The sequence below is a fragment of the Haliaeetus leucocephalus genome, unplaced genomic scaffold (genome assembly GCF_000737465.1).
Source record: "Haliaeetus leucocephalus isolate CR32 unplaced genomic scaffold, Haliaeetus_leucocephalus-4.0 Scaffold439, whole genome shotgun sequence".
NCBI lineage: Eukaryota > Metazoa > Chordata > Aves > Accipitriformes > Accipitridae > Haliaeetus > Haliaeetus leucocephalus.
The window spans coordinates 2,922,687-2,945,772 of record NW_010972875.1 but is presented as its reverse complement, the minus strand read 5'-3'; the positions used below and the strand labels follow the sequence as shown (position 1 = coordinate 2,945,772).

General features: G+C 37.6%; 1 protein-coding gene across 1 annotated transcript; it reads left to right on the top strand.

Moving 5' to 3' along the window:
- The first annotated feature begins 1,002 nt into the window (after nucleotides 1–1,002).
- TMEM156 (transmembrane protein 156) lies at nucleotides 1,003–23,024 on the top strand. Its single transcript, XM_010574539.1, is given in 9 exon segments — nucleotides 1,003–1,202; nucleotides 4,446–4,727; nucleotides 6,244–6,522; nucleotides 8,592–8,699; nucleotides 11,848–11,952; nucleotides 17,028–17,132; nucleotides 19,965–19,972; nucleotides 22,885–22,956; nucleotides 22,959–23,024. Coding segments are annotated over 9 exon segments (1,125 nt in total). The 5' UTR covers nucleotides 1,003–1,102.
- The last annotated feature ends 62 nt before the right edge of the window (nucleotides 23,025–23,086 follow it).

Here is a 23,086-nt window from a genome sequence, read left to right as displayed (position 1 = left end):
TGACAAAAAGGCCATTTCAGGTTTGCAGGACAGTTCTTATTTTAACTTAAACAGCATTGCTTAATTTTGGTAGTACTCAATATTTAATGGGTTATGGGAAAAATACTGTATCAGAAGAGAGCTTTCTGAATTAATTAAATCCTTCATACTGTATATACTCCATATTTGAGTCAAATTGTTTGCTTTTACATATGCATTATTCAGAGTACTTTTATTCAGAACTTTTCAGAAATGTTCTTTGCAGTCTCATCTGTAAGAAGAATTTATGGAATATCATGGTGGTTGTCAGAATTAGACTTCACTTTTTTAACTGGAAAGTTTAGCTGAAAAATTGTGACTAAAATGTATAGGAATAGTAATGGCTCTATCCAGCCTTCTTGTGGTGTAAAGGATAGTAACGTACATACTGAAGATTCTCTACAGATCAGAAACACATCTGTTGTCTTTTAAGAATACAGAAGCAATGATAATATGAACATCTCATACTCAGTTCATTGTACTCAGTACATCACTTATTTGCGAGATCAGAAACTTTAAGTTGTAGTGATCAAATTAACAGTCTATTAAAGCCTTAAAGATTCTGTATTACATACAATTATCTTCCCCCTAGACCCAATGCATATGTATATAAATAAAACAATAAAATCTCCATATCTGACTCATGTGGTTCTGACTCATTTTTATAATGAGGGTCTGACTAATTTTTAAAAAATCTTCTTGGACAAATGAGAACAAAATTCCTTCACAAAGATGATTCATTTATTGTTTAGAAGGCATATGAAAGTGGCCATTAGGGGGTAATGTTCCTAAAACAAAGCTACCCCAAATCAATAAAATAGTTTCTATGCATGATTTTTCTCTTATTTTCATTGCAGTACATGAGTTTTATCTTCAGTGTATTCATTTGAATCATTCTCATCTATGCTAATGTAAGAACAGAACTTGGCTCTCTACAACTTAATGTAACGAGAAATAAAAAGAAAAGTCCTATTAGAAAAAAGGAAATGAATAGATGTTATTTTGCATAAAGTCTGCACCAAGTTAAAAGCTAAACCAGGAAGGAAGTTACCACCACTATGCTAGATGGGAGTGCTTCAGTGACATGTGCTTGCTTTTGAGAAAACCAGAACTCTTCAGATTAGTACTTGGAATAATTACCATGTTTATTTTATGTTTACCTGAATTTTTCAAAATCCATGAAGGTGAGTGATGAGCTTTTAAAATAGCCTTTTATTTATTCAAAAGTCTGAGTGCAGTTGAAAAGTTGGCACATGCTTCCCTAAAAGTGATGGTTAGGATGCTGTACTCATATGAACTTTGCAAAGCATATAGTTTTTTTTCATTAGATTTTTAACAAACAGAGTTAATTATATGCAGTAATTTGAAAGGAGTTTGTCATTCATTTACATACACTGCAAAATTTTTGGTAACTATTTCCATGCAACTGTACTTTTACTATCTTCATCGTGAAGAGAGTAGTTAAAATAATGTATGTTCTTTTAGAGCAGGTACTCATGTCTTTTTTAAAGTTTCTATACTTGTACAACTACTATCTGGTATGAGATAATTTCTGTGAAAGAGATATGTAGTGGTAACCTGGCAGAAAGTAGAGTGGAATGGGTGTAACTGAGTGAAGCAAATCTTTTAACATAAATCCCAGATACACCTTGGTGATCCTAAAGGTCGATACTGGATTTAGGATGAAAGCAAAATATATGTGTGAAAGGTATGCATTTAGTGCTTTCTTAAAAATCAATAAATAAATTAATATTAAAATAGTTATGTCACATCCTTTCCTAAGTGAGCTTTTGAATAGATAAATATTATAATAAAAAGCATCCTTTTGACAAATGGTGTGTATTCCCAGGCACCATGAAATAAATGATTTATGAAGCATAATTTTCTGGGAAAAAATTAATATAAAAATATATCCAGATTAGGTTACTTATATTCACATTTCTATTTTCATTAACCACAAAGGATAAACATGACAGTAACTAGAATATAATTCATAGATTCTTATAGTTTATAAACAAACAAACTTGGTAAGCTGTCATAAGTTTTGAATATCATAAAATTGATGAGTCAGTTTAAGACACTGGAATAATTAATGTTTTACCTCCATGCAGAAGTAATCAAAGTATTTGCTAGCACAGACTATGCAAATAAACAATGACATGACTCTTACCAGAAGAAAACATTGACCTTACTGTCAAACATCAAAGAGTGAATAATTTCATTTTAATAGAATTGGATTTTCTATGGATCAACACCCTGTAAATAGAGGCTTAATAAAGGAATTTCATAATCACAGAACTTCCTAACATTAAGGATGCAGGTTACAGATCTTTGAATATACAGCAGTTTTCTAGAGGTACTTTGCATGGTTTCATGTCAGTGATCCTCTTAACTCTTCAGGCAGTTTGCGTTCAGATTTCACAAAACCCTTTCCACATTTCTAGTGAAGTTTGCATTTGGGAGAGTGCTTCTCAGTCTTGCAGTAAGGAGCAAGCCTTTTGCGGGTACAGCTCTCTCTCTGCCATGTAATCCACTGGGAAAGCCTAGGTTTTTTGCAGCTCTGTTTATGGTGTTCAACAACATATATTCCTCTCTAGAAAGTCCACAGTCCTGTGAGTCAAGAAAATTAAGTTTACTGATGCTAGGTCGTAATTTGATTGGCTTTCTCAGTAGAGATCTTTCAAGAGGATGTTAAGCACCCTCCCTAACAGGACAGCATTCACACTTTTTCCACTCAGATAACCTGCCTTTTGCCTATCTACAATATGGCTTACAGGCAGCTCTGGAGCCTGTTTAGCCATGTGTGAAGTCCAAAATAGGCTTCATAGTGCTGTACATAGACTGCTGTCACAGCACAGTCAGCAGATTCCCAAGTCCATGTACAAATTTCTTGGTGAAAGGGGTATGGTAGGGAATTACTGTTAGTTGACCTTGAGACCTGTAGCAGTGGTTTTAGACTGGTTGCCCAGATGCATGCATGCCTTGCCATGACAGCAGAATAAGCATTCAATTTCTGCTCCTGGCTCATCTCCACAGAGAAGCTCTGCACAAAATGCCTCCTTCAGCTGGAAGAATTTGACTCCAGGTTGCATGGATCAGATTGTAAGCATTTCAAGGATAATGTTTTGACTTGCCTCACGGAAAGATCAAGCCCTAAATTTTGTCTGACATTTTTCCTTTTTGTAGTAAAATGAATTATTTTCTTACCGGCATAGGATGTGTATTTTACATTTCAATTTATTATGTTTTATAAGGAGTTTATGACTCTCTGATGTGGTGTTAGTAAAGTGAAGATAATTGACTTTGGTGTTGAATTTTGGATTTTATTTCTGTATCCTGTCTGAAATCCTTCACTGAACCGTTTCTGAGGTCAGCCTGCTGCTATGTGTGCACAGGTGGCCCATTGAAGCTGTCAGATTGCAGCTGAGCACTGGAGCAATTAAAAGCTGTGTTTTTCTCTCTATACATAAGGATTTATGAACATATTGCTCCAATTACTCATAATGGGAGTTAGATGCAAAATTCCCTCTTCATAGAGATGCAAGGGTACTGCTAGAATTGGAAGCTCAGCTACAAAACTATAGGTTAGTGCTGCATCAACTCCAGGAAGTGGTTCTTTGTATTCATAAATATGTATTTCATGTTGGGGTCCCAGAAGTTTTTTATTCTTAATTTTTTTTTCATATTGAAAAAATAGTTCAAAGTTAACTCAAGTAAAAATGCACAATTTGTACAATAAAGCCCTACTTTAATGTGGAAGACAGCTAAAATAACACTCATTAATAATTAATTCTACGTGTTTTTTGCTACTTGCCAGAACTGCATTAATGCACTCTAGCTACAGTAATTTGATACTGAAATTTGACTATGAATACCAAAACCAATGGTCATAATTAAGATTCATGTTTGTTGACTGAATGTAAGAGAACATGAAGGGTGTGATCAGAGGATTCAGCAGCATTGTTTCTGTGTATTTTCTCTGTGTGGTTTCAATGTCATTGGAAAGAAAGTTTTCGTTCTGATTATAGCCATTTTACAACATAATTGCACTGGTGCATTGCAACTGCACAGTTCCAGCACTAAGTTCCCCCTCTGAACATCAGTGCTTTCATCTTCTTTTCAAGTACAATCAAATTGGAGCAGCTTTGAAACAGGAATGTGACTAGATACCACCACAAATTCAAGTTAGTATTACAAGAGATTTCATACAATTCAGCAATAAAATCCAGCATCTATGTTGTGGGAAGACTCTGTGCTTGCTTTCTCTCACTTGTTGATGCATTCAATGTGCTGCCATAACCCTCAAGAAAGAAAGTGTGTTTCACAGTAAGATGGTTAAAGGATCTGTTACATGGTGCTTCCACGCGTGTATTTGTCCATGTGTCCTATATGACTGTCTTGCTAATATAGTACTCTCTTTTTTACAGCTAACACTGTAATTGTGTCATGCATGGATACCTGTTCATCAAATAACACCACTTTTCCACTTTGTACTTTTAACAATTCTTGCAAAAGATCAGTGCAACACAGAAGAGAAAACCAGACTATTTTACTGAAGGCAATTGTAAATCATTCCAATTTCCAAAATATTCCATGTATTTGCCAGTCCTCCAAGAGGGAACAACAGTCCCATACTGAACACACAGAGTGTGAATCCAAGAGAGATGTGAATGTTGATGATCAAGGATCAGGGTCGGTAGCTAAAAAAAGTAAGTAGGGGAAGAGAAATACGTAGTTTTGAAGTAATTACAACATAAAAGACACATTTTTAGTTGGTAGTTGAAAGAAAGTTATAATATGCTGCTGGTTCTCTATGGTCTTTGCAATTCTATGAACAATGGGGGGTTTTTAGCTTGTCTTTGCATGGCTAGAAAACACAGGTTTTATGCCAGATTCTCAGTGACATTCATTCCTGGCTGTCAGTGAAGCTTGCTGGTAGCAAAATGCTGATTTCTTTTCTTTGAGGATCTTGTATAAAACTGGGGGGGGGCATGTAATTATCTTCAGGGGGCTTTGTATTGGTCTGGAAAGAGGGTGCTGTGAAAAAAGAGTGCCTTATCCAGCAGCCACTTGGAATATTTCTGTTGCAAATTTGACCTCTGCCATTTGGCTTTTATGAACGCTCTTATATCCCTATCTTTATTCTTTTAATCTTGATAGATTTTCTGAAATATTTTGTTTATTTTTAAGGAGTTGTAGTTTCTGATCAGTTTTCATGCTGAATTTGCTTTTAAATGTCATTGCGGAACTCTACCCATAGATTGCTTATATTATATGAAGATAAGTTGTGAGCAAGTATCTGAAGAACTAATTCAAAGATGGTAACTATTCAGATGGCAGCTATACAAGAAATAACCATTTTTGTGCTTGTAGTCTATGATATCCATAACTTTGTAGTATCAGAAATGGTCTTGCACGTTTCATAGAAGGCAGCACTGAATAAGGACTGGCACAGCAATACAGAGAAGAGTTCAGCAACATCCACATATTTTCAGAGCAGTAGTAGCTTATTCCTTCTGTGCCGTATACATATGCAAAGTATCTGGCAACTTTTGGGGAAGAAGATGCCTCTGAATTCTGCTTTCCTGACATTGTCAGCAACAGGGGCAACAGGCCTAGTCCTGAATATAAGAAATGCAGTTTTTCTCCAGCTGCGTCATTTTCTTATTACAAAATAGCTGTCTTAACAAGTATGGAAAATAACAAAACAAAAAATACGTGGACAAACTCTGTTCTCAGTTATACCTATACAACTCCAACGCTTTTGACAATGTCTCACCTACCTATGCCTCTTGCTAACATTGTGCAAGTCTCACAGCTTGTGTGGTTTAAAGTGAAACAAGGACCTTCTGCAACTGATAGCAGATCGACTAGATGTACACTTCAAATCTCTATCATTGTATGGTTTTTACTTGTTTTTTTTTTTTTCACAGCCTGATTTTTGTCTGTTACCTTTGACAACAGACAACAAAACAAAAAACTGAAAAGCTCTGAAGCTGGAAGTAAAGCAAAAAAAGGGGCTATAATTTGCAGGGGAAATATATTTTGTATAGATAATTAATACTCTTCAGATCTGTTCAGAATAACTTTACATGGTATCCTTTTGCCCATTTTATTGTAGTCAATCATGTAAAAGCCTACTGGATGTTTTTGAAAACGAGAAAGAGAACTTATTTTATTGTTCTTTCTGAGAGTTGTCTCTTTGTCTACCACATTATATAACAGTTTTGTTTTAATTTTTATTTCCAAAAGCAAAAGGCTCACTTGAACTGGAAACAGAAGATGTTACTGATTTTTATAAATATTTTAATTTCACTACGGTTTCTGAGAAAGAAGAAGTAGAACGCAATACTTACTACCTGCTGGAAATCCACATCAACAATTCTATAGTTGAAGGAAGAAATGCAGCTGAAGAATACCTAAATCATTCCTGTCTAGTGGCAATGATGGAAGACCAAAATGACTGTATAAATATTTCACTGCAACTGAAGTCTTACGTGGAATGTAAGTTACAAAGGAGAGTCAGAATGGAAGTCAAACCAGAAACAATATCAATCTTGCAAAAAATCTCCAGTAGGTAGTTCCCTGCTTTCAGCAACCATTTAAGTATTTCACAAGAAGAGAATACAATTTTGATCATCCCTTAGTAAAAGACCATCTTTAGTAGGCATCTGACAGTTTTTATAGTGATTTAAAGCAGGCTTAGCTGTGGCTTTTTTTTCCTAGAAGCAACACAGCAAAGTGTCTGTACATTTTTTTTGCTCAGTGGTGGCAGACTCACAAATTACATGTATGACAAAACCTGGAATTACGTTTTTCCTCTCCCCTCCCTGATAATGGCATAACCCTGTTGTCTTGGAGGTAAATTTAAAAATTCCTGTTAACTTCATTGGCAGAAGAACCAGGAGACAGGTTTGACTTTTCTTAATATTGTACTGCAATAGCCTATTATACAGCCTTACTACAGTACACTTATAAGAGAAATCTTCAGCTGAACCAGGCTTAGTTTTCCCAGAGGACAACCTGTCAGCTTTTAAAATTTCTCTTTGTGCTGCAGGAGTTTTTTGGCTGATTGCCTGACCAGGGTCAGGGCTTCCAGCCTGTCTTTATGCAATGCTTGCCGTCTGGGAATTGCTGAATTATTACATTCATTTAGTTCTGTATGGCAAATGCATTTTATGCTGTAACTTTGCTGGAAAAAAATATGTGTTTTGGAGTTGGCTAAAGCCAGGTAAAATCCTAGAGAAGAGAGGGCAGCTTAGGGTTTTTTTGTTAAATAAGTAGGTCTAGCTATGAGAGGAGTATATTTTCTAACTTGCCCTGCTAACTCGTGTCAAAACTATGAGCTAACCACCCTTTGCTAATGGTGATTTACCTGGGAAGTAGTTATCTCAAATTAACAATAAAAATTAACAACACATCTTTTTTCTATTTACTTCAAAACAAAGCTAAAGAGGTGCTCAGGGCTTTTTGTAAGCAAGGTTGGTATACAAGTCATTACAAGTCATGACAAGATGGGGTAGAGTACTCTGTTTGAAAGGAGCCTAAATGACTGTATAAAAGATATTTTTAGTTCTGAATTAGAAGGGATGAGCTGTGCTTACCTCAAAGAGCCATGGGGTTATTGGCAGTTACCTCATGACTTCTTAATGGAGAAGATAACACAAGGGAAGTTGATGTAGGTCTAATTACACTATTCTAAGTCAAGGAAAGGAAAACAGAGGTTTGGCTATAGTCTGTAATTTGATTTTATATGAGTCATAGTAATATAGCTGTTTTTTAAAATAGTTATCTGACAGTGCCAATGTGTGCATTAACATGCAGCTGCCAAAGAAGTTTGAAAGGCCTTTTGAACAACCAGGGAGGAAAGTTCCCCACATCCTTTCTCTGTGGTATATAGTCCTGGCTTGTACTAGTTACTGAGCTAATTCCCTGTGGAATGTGGATGCATTTTTGCAGTAGCTGTTGTCCGAAAGAGCAGCCTGCCTCCTACACCCAGTCCCATGCTGATTCTCCCCCAAGGCACCTTTAGTTAAAAGAACTCCCCAGAGGGGTCCTGTTGGTGGCATTTCCTCACTTTTTGATAAGAAAATGTCTATATGTAGAATCTTACCTTCTCCAATACATGAAGACGGACCAGGAGGTTGAGAATGCCAGTACAGGCCAGTGTTGGGACAGTGGACCGATTCCTTCTGTACTCCATCCAAACAAAGAGGGGATATAAATTACCCTTGTTCTACCTTAAATATAAATGTTGATCTTTGAAGCATTTTCTTCCTGGCTGACTTGCATGTAACAGTTTATACAAATAGGAAAAGTTTTCATTCACTTAGCTATGTATAAGTATTTCAGGCATGGGGAGACAGAGATGAAAATGAAGCTAAATTCTAGATAGGAAACTTGATTTCAAACAACAAAGAAGGCTGAAAGAAAAAGGCATAATCTTCTCTTTTGTTTTAAATTTTTATCTGTGGGGATAAGCATGGTCCAAAAACCTACCAAGATCGAATGTGTTGCTTTCCTCTGCCAATGTTTTCCTGCTTCATTTTATCTCTTCTACATTTTATGGACAGATCCAATGTGTATGACGAAGATCGTTTGGCTCACTATGATTCCAGTAGTTTTTGTGTTTACTATTTCAATTGTCATCTACAAAATAGTCCAAGAAAGTGAACAAAACTGTGAGTAACACAAAGTTAATCTGCATGAATTTAAATTTCTATGCAATGAAAAATGTATTAATTTACAATAACAAAGCTGTTGATTATTAATGTGGTTTAGACTCCAATATTTTAATAGTAATACAGTAAAAGCTTCTTATGGAGGGATTGAAATACTCAGATGATTGATACTATCACCTCTCACCTCTGAATTGTAGATGCAAATCCAAGCTTGTTGATGGTGAATGAAATGGTTTTTTTGACAGATGCCTGGTGGACTATGATCCTTAGTGTTATGAACTTCTGGTTTCAGACTGATTCCAGTAGATAAAACAGTTACAGTTGAACCTTGTTGAAGGTCTTAAGCAGAAATGCCAATGACCAATATAAGCAGATTGAAATACCCTTTCCTTCCTGAAGATGATTCATCTAGGTCATGGTCAAGAAACATTACAGGATAAGTATGAGGAGATACGCACTCAGCTGTCTGTCCTAAAAACTGGTTATCTAAATTCAGCAGCGGTGTAATCCCATACAGGTCAACCAAGCTGTGCCTTCTTAACCCCAGAGCTGAATTAAGTCCAGATAACATTTCTTCTCTTTGCTGTTTTCAGCAAAGAAAATATTGCTGTGATTTCTGAATCAGCACTATTGACTATTCCAAGTGATTAAAACTTTACTGTGAAAGAACTTGTCCTTAGTTCAGAGACTGAAACAATTGTTTCTACAGAATGCCTTCACCAGCCAAGACAGGCTCTTCCTATGCAATTCACTTGTGATACAGGCTGAAATGGGATTTACAGTATTTCTTCTAGCAATATACAGTGAAGAAAGCAAGAATTAAGGTGTAGGAGTACCATGAGCTTGAGACTTTTGAGCAATCAAGATAAAGTCCTCTGCACCAAAACAATGCAGAAAATTGACCGCTTGTCAGCTGCTGGCCCTTGTTTTTCATCCCAAGTCAGAGGTAGGTGGTACAGGGAGCACACTCCCTTTCATCAGTGTGAAAAGAGTGTTACTTAACCTGTTACCTGAGACAATAGGTCTTAGATGTTTTTCACAGCAATTTCCTGAGACTTTCTGCCTGTGTCAGCCCTGAGCAGGCAGAACGTCTCCGGACAACCAGCATTTAGTTGCTATTACCAGGCAGATGTCCATTCACCTTGTAGTCCAGAGCTGCCAAATGGAGACCTTGGTCACAGGGGTAATAAAAAAATGATAGGCCATATCCATTCCTCTGATCATCCTTACTGCATCCACAGGGAGTTTTGTAACGAAAGAGCAATAGGAGTCTAGCTTTAATCAGAACTGAACAGAAGGAAGAAGACTGCCCCCACGCAAAATATTTCTGTGGGTTTTTCACATAATGTAAATATTTTATGCGTATATTTTTAATGAATAAGCAAAATAGTTGCTTAAAATGGCAAATCTTCTCGCCCTTGCCCCCCCACCAATTAAAAAACCTCCTTACCAGATTATCATGGTTAAAATACAGGATCTTTTACTTAGTGCTAGAACCAAATTCTGAGACCTATTTTATGTATATAAAAAATCCCACAAAGTATAAATTAGGTCTTTATAAGTGGGCAGTTAAATGCTTTAATTTAAAGGACTTTTATTTGTAATTGGAAAGCTACCTATAAATGCCATGAGTATGATTTTCTATGCTCTGAGGCATAACATCCCATATTTAATGCAGGACTATTAGTAGTAATGATTAATGATTTACTGCCTTTATTCTTAAACAATAGTTTTCTATTAAATGCAGGTTTTTCAGAATTGTTATGGACAGAAGCAGGGAGGAAAAGATGCCCTTCTGAGGCTTCTAATTACTGATTTGCTTTTAGAATATATTTTCTGTTAATAGTGGAATAGTGGTTTTATTAGTTAAATTTATAATATATAACATTATAAAAAACATCAATATGTTACTGATAAGAAGACAAGCACATAAAAATCAGATTTAAGGGTTGTATTCCTTATGTGTATATATTACCATGCCACCTTTAACTGCAAGTCTACATACTGCTTTTTTTCAGTGGTGCCCAAAGAACACAGCAGAATATTACTATGTGCCTAAAACAGCTGCTAAGAAGTCATAATTCATAGTCATAATTAGTAGTTTTTCCTCTTAATTTCTGAGTATCACTGAAAGCTGTTAAGAAATATGGAATTATTCATTTCCTCTTGAGACCTTGCAAGAAATTCTGCTAGGCAGACTCTGAGACTCTCTGAAACATTAATTATTTCCATGGGTGCATAAAATAAAATATCCAAATAAACTTGGTGGAGGTTACAACTGATCCATGACAAAGGAGATGAGATAAATTAGAAATTAGTCCTTTTGCCTTTTCCCTTCCTCTCTTGTTTTATGACCACTTCCAGAGCTTCCTTTGACATTAACTGTTAAAGTGCATGCTTAGGGCTTCAGTGCATTAGATCTCCACTGGCTATTCATAAAAAAATCATGACCTAAATAATGCTAATTTAATGAATTTCTTAAAGCTGAAGTTTTGTAGTGTTCTCAAAAGAAAAAGATAAAAATCAGTTCTGTTATGGAGAATTGAAGTGAGCCTGTCATCAGAAGCTGGCTGAGCCCTGAACTGCCGTCATCATAGAACAGGGCTAACCATAACAGCTGCACAATCATCTGCAACAACCCAGCAACAGTACAGTATTAGAGAGTAGCAGAAGGATGGGAAGACTGAGGGTTTATGAACAAGGTGCTAAGGAACAGTCAGAGGTGTTCAACCCAGCTCTATCTTTCTCTGTCTGAGCGGTGTAGAGCTTGCTCTCAAACTGTGCTTCCAAAGATGAACACCCCACACTTGCGAAGAATCTGTCAGCTTCCTAGGATGCCAGTACACTCCATCCTTGCTATTCCACTGTCAGCAGTGTGAGTCCAAATCTGTACTGGAATGTGTAATTTTGGATAACCTTCCAAAATTTGTTCAAGGTACACAGTATAGAAAAGGGAAGGAATAATTTGAAAGGGGCAAATCTGAATGGACGTTCCAGAAAATTTCATATAGGAAAATATGAAACATCTGGCCCTTCCTGTTTTTTCATGGAAGGTGTTCAAAAGTTTAAGAATAAGGGGTTTACCAGCTTTCTAATCAGTGCTGTATGTAATTCTGTAGCTGAGGACAACACATTTTGTTTAAAACAGGTTGTAAACACAGAGTAGCAGTATCAGTTTCTACTATTCTAAGAAGAAAGGGTTCCAGACATGAAAGAAGAACCATATCTGCTACTAAAATTCATCCTTTTCCTGGTAAGTAATACAAAAGTAAAATAAACCCCTAACAAATCTTGAGGCATGAGGAGGTCAAGAAAGACCTTTTAAGTCTTTCCTGGTAAGGGATGCTTCAGGTTTGTTTCAGAGTTACCTTGATCCTACACAAATTTGATCTGGCTTATGTTATGGAAGCATTTTTATATCATAAAGAAATAATTCTGACAAAAACAACTATAAGAAGATGTACATATATCATGTGGGAATGCTTCTCCCAGTCTTCCAAATGTGTTGCATTAATGACTTTGCTTCTTTTACCTCCTTTTGATTTTTGGTCATGTTGAGGCTTTGTGTGTATGAAAAATAGACAGGCATGCACACACATGTATGTATGCTGTATGCATTTATGACTCTTGATAAAATGTGCTACCAAAGGATGGAATGGATGGCTGTAGCAGGACTCAGAGAATGGCTCTGCTGGCACTTTGTAGCCTATTTCTAGGGAAAAATTCCCACAAAATACAATTTTCTAGTTTCAGATAGGCATTAAAATGTGGTCTTCTGAGAGTGTAGTATGCTTAGCACAGATAAATTAAATGGCATGGCTAAACTCAAAGTTTTGGTTCCAGAAATTATGATTTGGTAACAAATCTCTGTGTGAGCGAAAATTAGCAGCTGTAGATCTGAGTGTTACTGATATTGCTCAAAGAGTCATATGCTTTAATAAATTCCATGGACTCTGGTTTCACGAAGGGAGCTCTGTTTTTAAAAAGATCAACGTAAACATATAGAATAATAGCTCTGAATGGCAAAACAACCTCCTTCTGAAACAAGAACAACTACAAAGCCAGCACATGAAAAAATGGTTTTAAATTTGGCTAGGCTTGGGTACTTCACTGTTTGTCTTGTTAGTTCTTCAGGACTAAAAGGAGACTTAATAATTTCTCTCTACAACTCAGTAACTCATGGCATTTCAATTTTACGTGGAAAAGAGTGAATAGCTCCCTGTCTCTCTGAACTCTCCTGCGAGTACAATTTATGCTCCTTACTTTTAAAGCACTGGCTACTTCTAAGATAAATTTATGAGCTCATTATTTTCATCCCACAGGAAAGGAATTATCTTTCTGACATCTTTTGTCTTGAGTAGCTTCACTAATACAATACCTGTTTTATCAGCATGTTCACAATGGCATTGTTAATGTATATCCCAAGGCATTTTTGATGATGGAGTTTTATGGAAATTCAAATCTGATTTTACTAGATTTTACTGAAGAGACTAGGAATCCCTTATTGGTCTGTCATTCTTACTTCTATGTGCCTCCCACTTCAATCTATCCATTTAACCCAGAAAGAGGCTTAGTTGTATGAGTTACTGTAATGGGGTTTATTTTAATATGAAATTCCTTGATTTCACACACCATAATTCCAGTCATTCCAGTCAATTTCCCAGTTTATACCAATATAATTTAAAGTGGAATCAAGACCATATGAAAAGAGTTTATTCTTTCCACTATTGCTAAGTTTAAGATTTGGTACGGTGATAATGGATTATAAATAGCTATAGATGACTTCTTTGACAGCCCTTGATAATGTTTTCACTATCATTAGTGCATAGCTTGGAATCTTGAAACAAAACATTGAAATCCACTGAAGACAATACAATCACCCTGCAAACACTGTAATGAGACTAGATAACTATATATCTGAGAGGATGTGACAGTATATCATATAGATTAAAAGATGTATAGGTGCTACTAAAAGGTTATTCAAAGTTCAGAAAGGATAATGGAAGAAAAAGAAGAAAACCTATACTTTGAGAATGAGAATGATTTCCTAGGTAGGCTCAGGGACTTGCTGTCTTAATATCACTGTGGTCCTGCAAAAAGATAGTTTACAGCATGGATGCTGGTTTTGTGAAACTGTTAGTGGCTCTATGTCCATGAATCATTACCATTAGGTCCAGTGGCCAGAGAAAAGGAGGAAAAATGTATAGTATGTTCTCTAGGGTAGGATTAGAGTTACGGCCTTCCAAATTCATGGTACTATAAAGCATTAAGCACATATAGTGAGGAAACGGGAGATTTAAAGCATTCTGGTCATAAAAGTTGACTAAATGTTGTCTGTGCTGTTAAGCCAAAAAAGTATGCCCTACAGCGTGGGCTGTAGAGAGCACATTTTCTAGACCTTGGATCTGGTCCTGGCATTGCATTTATGTAAAACAGTCCCTTGAATGGTATGAATTGACAAAACACAGTTGCCCTTAAATGTAGCCACAAGAGAAGGGAAGGAGTACAGGGTGCTTTTTCTTCAGTGCAAGAAGTAAGTATTCTTCAAGTGGCTGATCTGTATTTCCAGACACAGAGCATTTTTGTATCAAATAGGACTTGATAGTAGTAGCACATGGAAAATAATACATAGAAGAAAAGTCAATTCCTTGCTTTGTGTTCATGACAGAGAATCTTAGGGAGAGTCCCACGTAAGAGACTTCTATTGCAAGAATTTTTTTGAGGAGCTTTCTCAAATTGAAGAGGAAGTAGAAGAAGTTTTGGAACAACTTAATAAATTAATAATAGCAATTAGAAGGACTAGACAGTATTCCCCACAGTGTTTTAAAAGAACTCAGACAGAAGCTGCTAAACTGTCATGCGCAGCTTACTGCTTGAATCAGCCTCAGTTCCAAAGAAAGGGAGGGCAGCTACACTTACCCTGCTGCTATACCTTTTCCTTAGCCCACTTTCCCTAAACCACTTTAGTACCTTTTCCACTACTAGTAACTGATTAAGTATAGCTATTCTCATATAGCTGTATTCCCCCCCTAAAAATAAGTGTGGGGACATGGCACAGAATTACTTGTTGGGAGCGGGCCAGTGTGCCTGGCCAGTGTGAACTGTACACTACATTACTTTAAAAAAAAAAAAAAAGAAGTTGCACAGGAAACAGATTGCATAAATCAGGGTGTTTAATACCTAGACTGAATCTGCCTAGCAGGGTCTTTTCGTACTGGAATTTTCATTAATATAATTATATGGTTTATACTTAAGTGTGAATTTATATTACTAGAAGACTAGCACTATAAATTCCCATTTAGACCTTCTTTTCCTAGCATAAGAATGACATTACTTGTTTATTTTTATCCTATTTTGAAAGCAGCATAAGGTCTATCCTAAAAAAAGGCCTGCTCCCATTTCTATGCTAGAATGGGACTGTACAGACAGGGAATCATATTAATATCATCATGTTACTACTCTACAGTCTGCGTGGGCAACCTTAGTTCAAACATAGTGCCTTTTTCTACATTGCTCAAAAGGTATACTTCTCCCATTTTCAGTGATACTCCACTGGCTCACGGCATCACAGTTTGGTTCATTACATTTTAGGATACAAATACAGGATTCCTTGACTCACTTGTCTGGCTCACAATAATGCAAAGTTAATTCTGATGTATGGTAATTTTATAACTCATCCTGAAAGAAGGACATTGCAGGATCATGGTGACAACCAGGACTCAGAGAATAAAACCTCAGGGTTTCTGGCCTGCAGTTGTTTTCTGGACTGTTTAGACTTTGTGACATTCATAGCATTTGATATAAGTGGGCTTGACAGCTGTAATTTGCACATAAGAAACAACAAGACAAATTTTCTCTCAGGCATTTGAATTCCTGTATTGTTTCCTGTGCTATCCTATTAAAATAATAGTTGCTCTCCTACAAGATTAGAGGAAATAGGTAAAATTCTGCCATCTCTCTGATGTGTTGCTACAGATTCAGGTTAGTTGACAGGTTGGAAATAGCAGCAAATGCTGGCTCAGTAGTGTGAGGGCTGGCATCCCAGTGAATTCAGACTCAATCCTCTTTGTATTCTGCAGTACATTCTCTTTTTAGCAAAGAGGACAGGCAAGATACATCTTCTACAGCAGCAAATAGATGCAAAGCAAAGAAAGGAGAAATTTGTTTAATCTTGGCCAAGTGAGGCATCACCTATTTGATTCTGATCTTTCTCAGTTCTGACATTCTCTGCTCAGTTTGCATGCATGCAGAACAGTGTTACACATAGGCTCTGAAGGGAGTATCAGCCTACATTCCCATTCTCTCCAGATTCATCCTGAGGGTGAAACAAGATCCACTGCTATTTTTAAAACCACCCCAGTTTTATTTTAACTTTGCTTTTCATGTTCAGTTGCTTAATTACCAAGATCCAAACTTTACTTTTTAATTGCATTTGTAAAGCGAGAAGCCCAAATTATATAGTCAGTGGAGAAGGTATGTAGCTAAATATAAGTGGCACAGTTCATCCTCTTGTTATGAACTCAGTAGAAAACAAACCCATTTGTAGGTTTACAGAAGTTATGGATGGTCAGGGACAGGATGGACCTAGCATTAAAATATTAGTTGTGTTCTATGGTAGTTCTTTGAAAACGCATTGGATCAACAACTCTGAGTTCATTTGCCTGACAATGCTATTTCTGCATTTCTTTATCTGTATACCAGTAAGCTATCATATCAGGATCTGTGTTGCCAGCGTGCTAAAGGCATCACCACACCTTTCCCTGCTTCTGAGGTGCATGCTGTCGTCTTTGTTAACAACTGGATGATACCCAGTAGCTCTCCCTGTGTGCATGACAAGTTAGCTGAGGCCACATCACGTGTTCCTGAGTGGCAATCTGGGCTGCCCTTACGTGAAAAAGAATCAGAAGGTTCACAATCTAAATTTCAGTTGTTCCCGCTTCACTGGCCAACTGTAGGGTTTTGTATTTTGGGAGACTCATATAACCCCAAATTTGCATGCTTCTGTATTTTCACTACTAGTAAAATTTCCAAGAGCAGTTTAGCTGCCTACCTTCAAGATGCTTCCCAGGGAGGCTTAGCATCAGTCTGTTGTAGTCCCACTAGTATCAAGAGGAAGTTAAATACAAAACGTGGTCAGTACTTTCAGGAGTTCCTGACATATATTTGAATCCCTAGGCACTGAATCCCACTGACAAACTGGCTGTCCACCTCTGCCTTGTGTTCAGATAGGTCTCAATTATTTTCAAACTTGCAGATTCACTATTTAACACTCTGCAGATGTATTTGCTGTTTAATAATACAGATTACAATCATTTTAACTTTCAATAGTGAAAACCACCAAACAACAGATTCCACTTACTGCACAGACCACAAAGATACTGCCCATAATTCCTGAACAAGAGCATTGTCATGTGGGTGCATCAACTGTAGAAGGTAAGTAAATATCTTACAACTCTGATTATTCTGTTTTGCCTCATATTTTTAGAATTAATAGTATACAGTATCTGCTCAAAATAAATTACTACTTCTTCTAGTGAAGTATATGACATGACAAACTAGAAAATATTTTTTGTGAGAGCTAGTCGGCAGGGAAACAAAATCAATTTTCCTTCTGCTACCAAGAGTCATCTATAAGCTAATGTGTTAGCCTTTTAAACCCTGTGTGTCCCTGAAGGCCCCAGTGCAAATTCTGACACTATTTTTCTGGTGTAGAATATTGTGTCCTGGACTTCAGCATTACGCTGACATTTGTTTCTGACAAGGGCGGAGGAAAGAAGCAATTGCAAATGATCTCTGAAGAAAATCACGTTTGAAATAAATAATTTGTTGATCAAATTCCTCAAAAAAAAAAGAAATCGATCCATCACTCTGTCGTTATTACACCAGTCAGAGTGACAAGAAGTTGGTTTCAGCTTGGAACTAAAACTAGTCTCCCACTTCTAACTTCTTCAGCCCTTGTACCTCAGTAATTGTTTCAGGAAGTCCAGGTGTAAGGAAACAAGTCTGAAAAGAAATGTGCAGTAAGAGATACCTCATCCTCTTACTTGTAATACTTAGAAATAGAAGAGGTGCTAGTTGACTAAGTAATACAGACTAATATATCAATTGCATAGACAAGGTTATGGCTACTTGCACAGATTATATTACTGTTTATGGTGAATTTTTTAGGTTAAAAACTTAAGAACCTTCTTTATATCTATTTGAATTGGATGGAGTTTTATTGGAAACTCAATATCATGTCATGATATCTTTTTAACGTGTTAAAAAAATTGATGTACTGAAGAGCAGTTTGATTTTTGTTCTTCATGTGGACCCAGAAACAATGAAATTGTATGTTGAGAGCAGAGCTAAAGAAGAAATTTTGAACAGCATTGCTGACAAAAGATGAGGTACTGCCATAATAAAGAAATAATTGAGCTAGATTATTGTTTAGCTTTTGAGAGAGACTAGCTGGGTTAGAGGACACTGTATTATAGTAATTAAAAATACTGACCACTTTTTAAGTGATTCCCACCCATAGATCTTATAAGGACTGACACAGATGAAAAGTTGTCATTATTACTATTCTAAAATGAGGATATCAGGAGGCAGAAAGAGATAACATGACTTGGGAAGTTCATGGCGTAGATGAGAGCAGTTCTCAGATCACCTGAATTCAGCTGTTTGCCATTTGGATGTCATGAGCTTCTGCTGAGTGAGCAGGCCCTTTCCCAGAGGCCCCACCAGCCTTTCCATAGGGCAACTTCTTCTTTTCTCCAGGGATTCCTCCCAACCACTTCAGTACCAGACTATTTCTTTTTCTGATACCTGTCAACTGTCTCTCAGGTAAAGCCTTGCCTTCCCATATCCCAGTCTGCCACATACCTGCCTGCCTTAATTGTTTCCTGTGAAAACATTTACTCTTGGGTTAAAAACAAGACATTTCTAAGGTTGTAATAGGATGTGTTGCTAAGGGGGTGCTCACTAGTATTCAGTGCCTTCATTTATACAGTAGTATGGCTGATCAGGAGCACCCTTTGTCCTTCCAGGATGTTGGGTTCACCAAAACTCATCTTTTAGAAGCAAGAAAAAAAAGTCATGGCCCATTCCCATGCAAATTTAACTTTTGTGTTCCTTGAGGTCAGAGTAAGCGTTGAGATCAACCTGCTAGCACACCTTCTGCTTTCGTTATCTTAAGTATTATGTATTAAAGGGTAGAAAGAAGAGATGGAACAACTTTTCAGATCTTTGGTTGCTCTGTGAGACAATATATGAGATCCAGAACACTTTGGGATGAAATCATCCCTTGGTCTCTCGGTCAGTGACTAAAAGAAAAAGGTAGGTATCTTGAGAAACCCCAAATACCTTGTTCCAGTGCTGCGCTGTATAGAAGCAGGCTTGCTTTCCAGGTCACAACGCAGTCCTCCTGTCAGAAGGACTGCTGGCAGTGAGGTGCAAGCTGGATGTGATTCGTGGGATTAATGCTGAATACATGAAATTGTAATGTTACATGACATCGTGTGGAAAGATTATTAAAGGATGTGGCTGGAGAGGCAGGAACTTAGATCTCTATCTTGCCTTTCATCATGTTAGGTTTTGAATAACATTTCTCAAAGGAATGCTGTCTCAAAGCTAAATAGTCTGTGAAAATAATAAAAGCACGTTCTGCTTTAGTTTTGCTTCACTTCCTGCAAAGAAGTACTTCCCCCTTCATCTGATAAGGTTGGATTCAACTCATTACTGCTTGTGTTCGCGGGTGGCTCAGTGGCTAACGACACTGCAGTTACAGGAAAGCTTGCTAGCTGGAAGTCCTTTTGATTACTCAGGCTGCAGAAGGAGATTGCGGTCTGCTTTTCTCATGAATGCTAGGGTTGTCTCTACGAAGCCTCTAGAATGCTGCTGAAGACTACTTAGCTCAACAGCGAGGAGCTTGCTGCGTTAGAAGTGCTGCACATGAACAGCTGAGTACTGAGAGCGAAAAACACTGAGATGATTAAATTCCCAGAATTGACAAAGACAATTATAGACTACATCAACTTGATAAAACCTGGTTTTTCCCAAGAAGGAGGTGGGGTGGAGATTAAGAAGTGTGTACCAGGAGCTTCTTGATCAAAAACATCATCTGTGTGTCACGCTGCCAGCTGCTCCCCTGGAGCACATGCATTTCAGATCACTGATACAAGAGCCTCAAACAAGGAAGTGTTCTAGCCTGAGCTAGAAACCTGAGAGAGCTCCACTGGAGAGAGTGCTAACATCTGCCCTTCTCTGCTTCAAATCTGGCTTCAGTCCAGGTGGTAAGAGTTATCTCAATGCCTGCCCTAGATCAAACAGGCAAGACGGGGACAGGCAAACCACTTCTGAGTTATGCTTTTCCTCATTTCCAGCTAGCTGAAGCTGCACTCAGAGAAAGCATTAACTACAGCAGAGAGTGTTTATTTCATTTCTGTGTAAGGAGGCTAGCTGTACAGTAGGTGTGGTAGGCATAACAGCAGCTGTAAGGAAGAGGAAATGGAAAAGCAAGGATTACTCTTATCACCATAATTGCTACTGAGCTGGAGAACCTGCTGATGGCCCCAGCAACGGGCCTTAACCCACACATTGAAAGCTGAAAAGCTTGACAACATTGTTTTTAGCCACAGGAATTTAGTAAGTTAAAAATCCAGATTGAACAGGAGAGCAAAGTATAAGACATATTATTCGCTCGTTGCTCCAGTCTACAACAGGGAAGTATTTGTCTTGCTGGTAGATGGAGAGAGATCAATAATCAATGACATATTGCTACTTTCTGCTGAATTTTTCTTTTTATGTCAGAAAAAGACATGTTTCTTTCTATAAATGTCTTTTTAATTTCTTTGTATTTAAGACAATACTGCTTGTTGATCATAGAATGTAAGTATATGGATAAACACAAGACTACACACATGGCTACACACATGTGTGGTCCTATGTTTATCAATATACTTCTATCATATGTGTGTGTATATCTATGCATCTCTCTGTGTGTGTATTTGTTTGTGTGTGTGCACAGAGATGCATGCACGTGCTCCATTACTTACTGTTCATTGGTTACTCTCACACTAACAGCTAATTCAGTTAATAAAAAATGCACCAACTTCTGCACTTATAATTTTGCCAAAGGAGAATCTTTTCAGCACAGGACACTTAATGCCTCTGTGTATTTTCACGGTAGCTATTATTATTACATTTGAGTGCTGAAGTTAAGAATCTTCCTCTGTTTCTGCCATCTTTCATTAAACCACCATATTAGCAACTGTCTGGAAAAAATGAGTGAGCCAAGCCTCTCAAGTGCTTTAAGACAGTCCTCTCTTTACATATCACAGCTGTAGATGTATTTCCTTAGTGCTGTCAAAAGGTGACATTAATTACTGCAAATTTCAAGGCTGCTGTTTATTTAGATAGGAAGCATGAACATTTTATTCAGGGCAAATATTTGCATATGGAGGCAATGCTGCTCAGGGGCCAGCACGCTAGAATAAGGCTCTGGAGACTGAACTTCTTCCATCTCTGCCAATGATACCTCCTTACTAATTTGCACCCTGGTAAGAACTGTTTATCCTCAGCTAAAACAGAGATTGTGTAGTGCTTTTAACTTACAAAGCACTACTTTCATCAACTGGTACTTTTAACTTTAGAACGCTGCTTGCATCAACTATTATTTTTAGCAGCTCTAAAATGCTGTGGGATGTATATCTGGGTCTGTTTTTGTTGTTTTTTTTTTTAAAGTGCCAGCAGTGAATACCCTCTTCTGTGACAGATGAAAAGACAGAAACAGGAAGCTGGACTGATAGCAAGAAATCTGGGAGAGCAGATCAGAGGGATAAATACTGAATTTATATATCGGAGCAAGGCTGCTAGCTCCCTTTACTTAAAAAAATGCAGCATGTGAAACCATAAGAGGACTAACATTTCTGAATGCACTTGATTCAATGGCCGTTCCCTAAAACAGTGGGGGCAAAGAATAATTGGAGTAAGAAATAGAAGTGGGCAAGTAAGAGCCAAATCACCATGCCCATTAGAACACCCCTATATATGATGAACAGCCTATCTGAAGGTGTTGGAGCATTCAGCAAGATGATTTTGCTGATGGTTAGCCCCCAAATCATTGTTATGTAGGGAAGGTTTTGGCTAAACTTGCCCTTGGAGGCTTAAGAAAGCCACAGACTTGCCTCTGTCTGTGTCCTGCCCTTGCAGCAGTCGTCTTTCCCCCGCCGTGGGACCACGTGGAGTCGGGGCAGACTGGCTGTGCAGGTCTCGCTGGCCTCTTCCATGCCAAAAGTGCACTTCAGTCTTATGGTGATCAGGGCAGAATAAAAATCACATGTGTATAGCATGAAGAGTAATTGTGAGCCCTCTCCTGCAGTACTTCTGCCTGCTGCCTGTTTAAGGGGAAGCACCATTGTATTGTCTGAATCAAAAGGAGCATTAATGGATTTCATGAACGACTAGGGACAGAACAGTGTTCTCCCTTATTTGGGGAAGTTAGGGACAGATACAGACCTGGCAGTTCGTGGATGAAGTGCTGCCATTTTATGAGGAAAGAAAGGAGGAAAGAAAGAAGGAAAACTCAGTATCTTAAAGCCAACAGTTGTGGACTTTTTTTTTTTTTTTTTTGCTAAAAAGTGTCTGCTGTTGTTAAATCAAATTCACACAAATTGGTCACTATTATCCCAAACACTTTATTTACTGCATCTATCTCTTTGACAGTCAATGCCCCAAGAACAAGATGAAACAATCTTAGTGTCCTGCCTCCCATTAATTCTCTTAATAAAAGTGGTGGACGTGTCAAAGGCTGCATAAAAGCTAATGAAAGTTCCACATCAGCAATTGCCAACGATTTTTAATACACTGCCTTTCACCGTCAGCACTTCCATCTTTCTTTGGAAAGAGCTTTGAGATCCTTGAACACATAAGGTGCTTCACATCTCTGTATTTCCTTCTGAGTGACAGTGTAGCTGTATAGTTAGATAAGACAAGTTGGTGTCCCAGTGAATACAGAATTTAAGGCACGATCTTATCTTCAGGTGAAATGGATTGTAAAACTGGAACATAAGGTAGATGACAGGTAACTGACAGGGATGACACACAGGGGAAGCATGTGTATGGCTAAAAAGGTGAAAACCTCTTTCACAGAAACTGTAAAATAAAAGAAGTTGATGGGTCCCTTTCCCCTCTTACACTCTAAAAGCACGTGGACGCAAAACCTCCCGTGTGGGGTGGTTGGCACAAGAGATCAGTAAGTAACTAAGTGTACGAGAGGCTGATTTCTATCCAGCTACATTCAGAGTATTGTCACTGCTGTCGTTTTCTAAAGATACCCTCCCCTAGCAATTTAGAAATTTAATTAGGCAGATTCCAGCCTAGTACCAGCAAAATTCAATGCAGGTCCA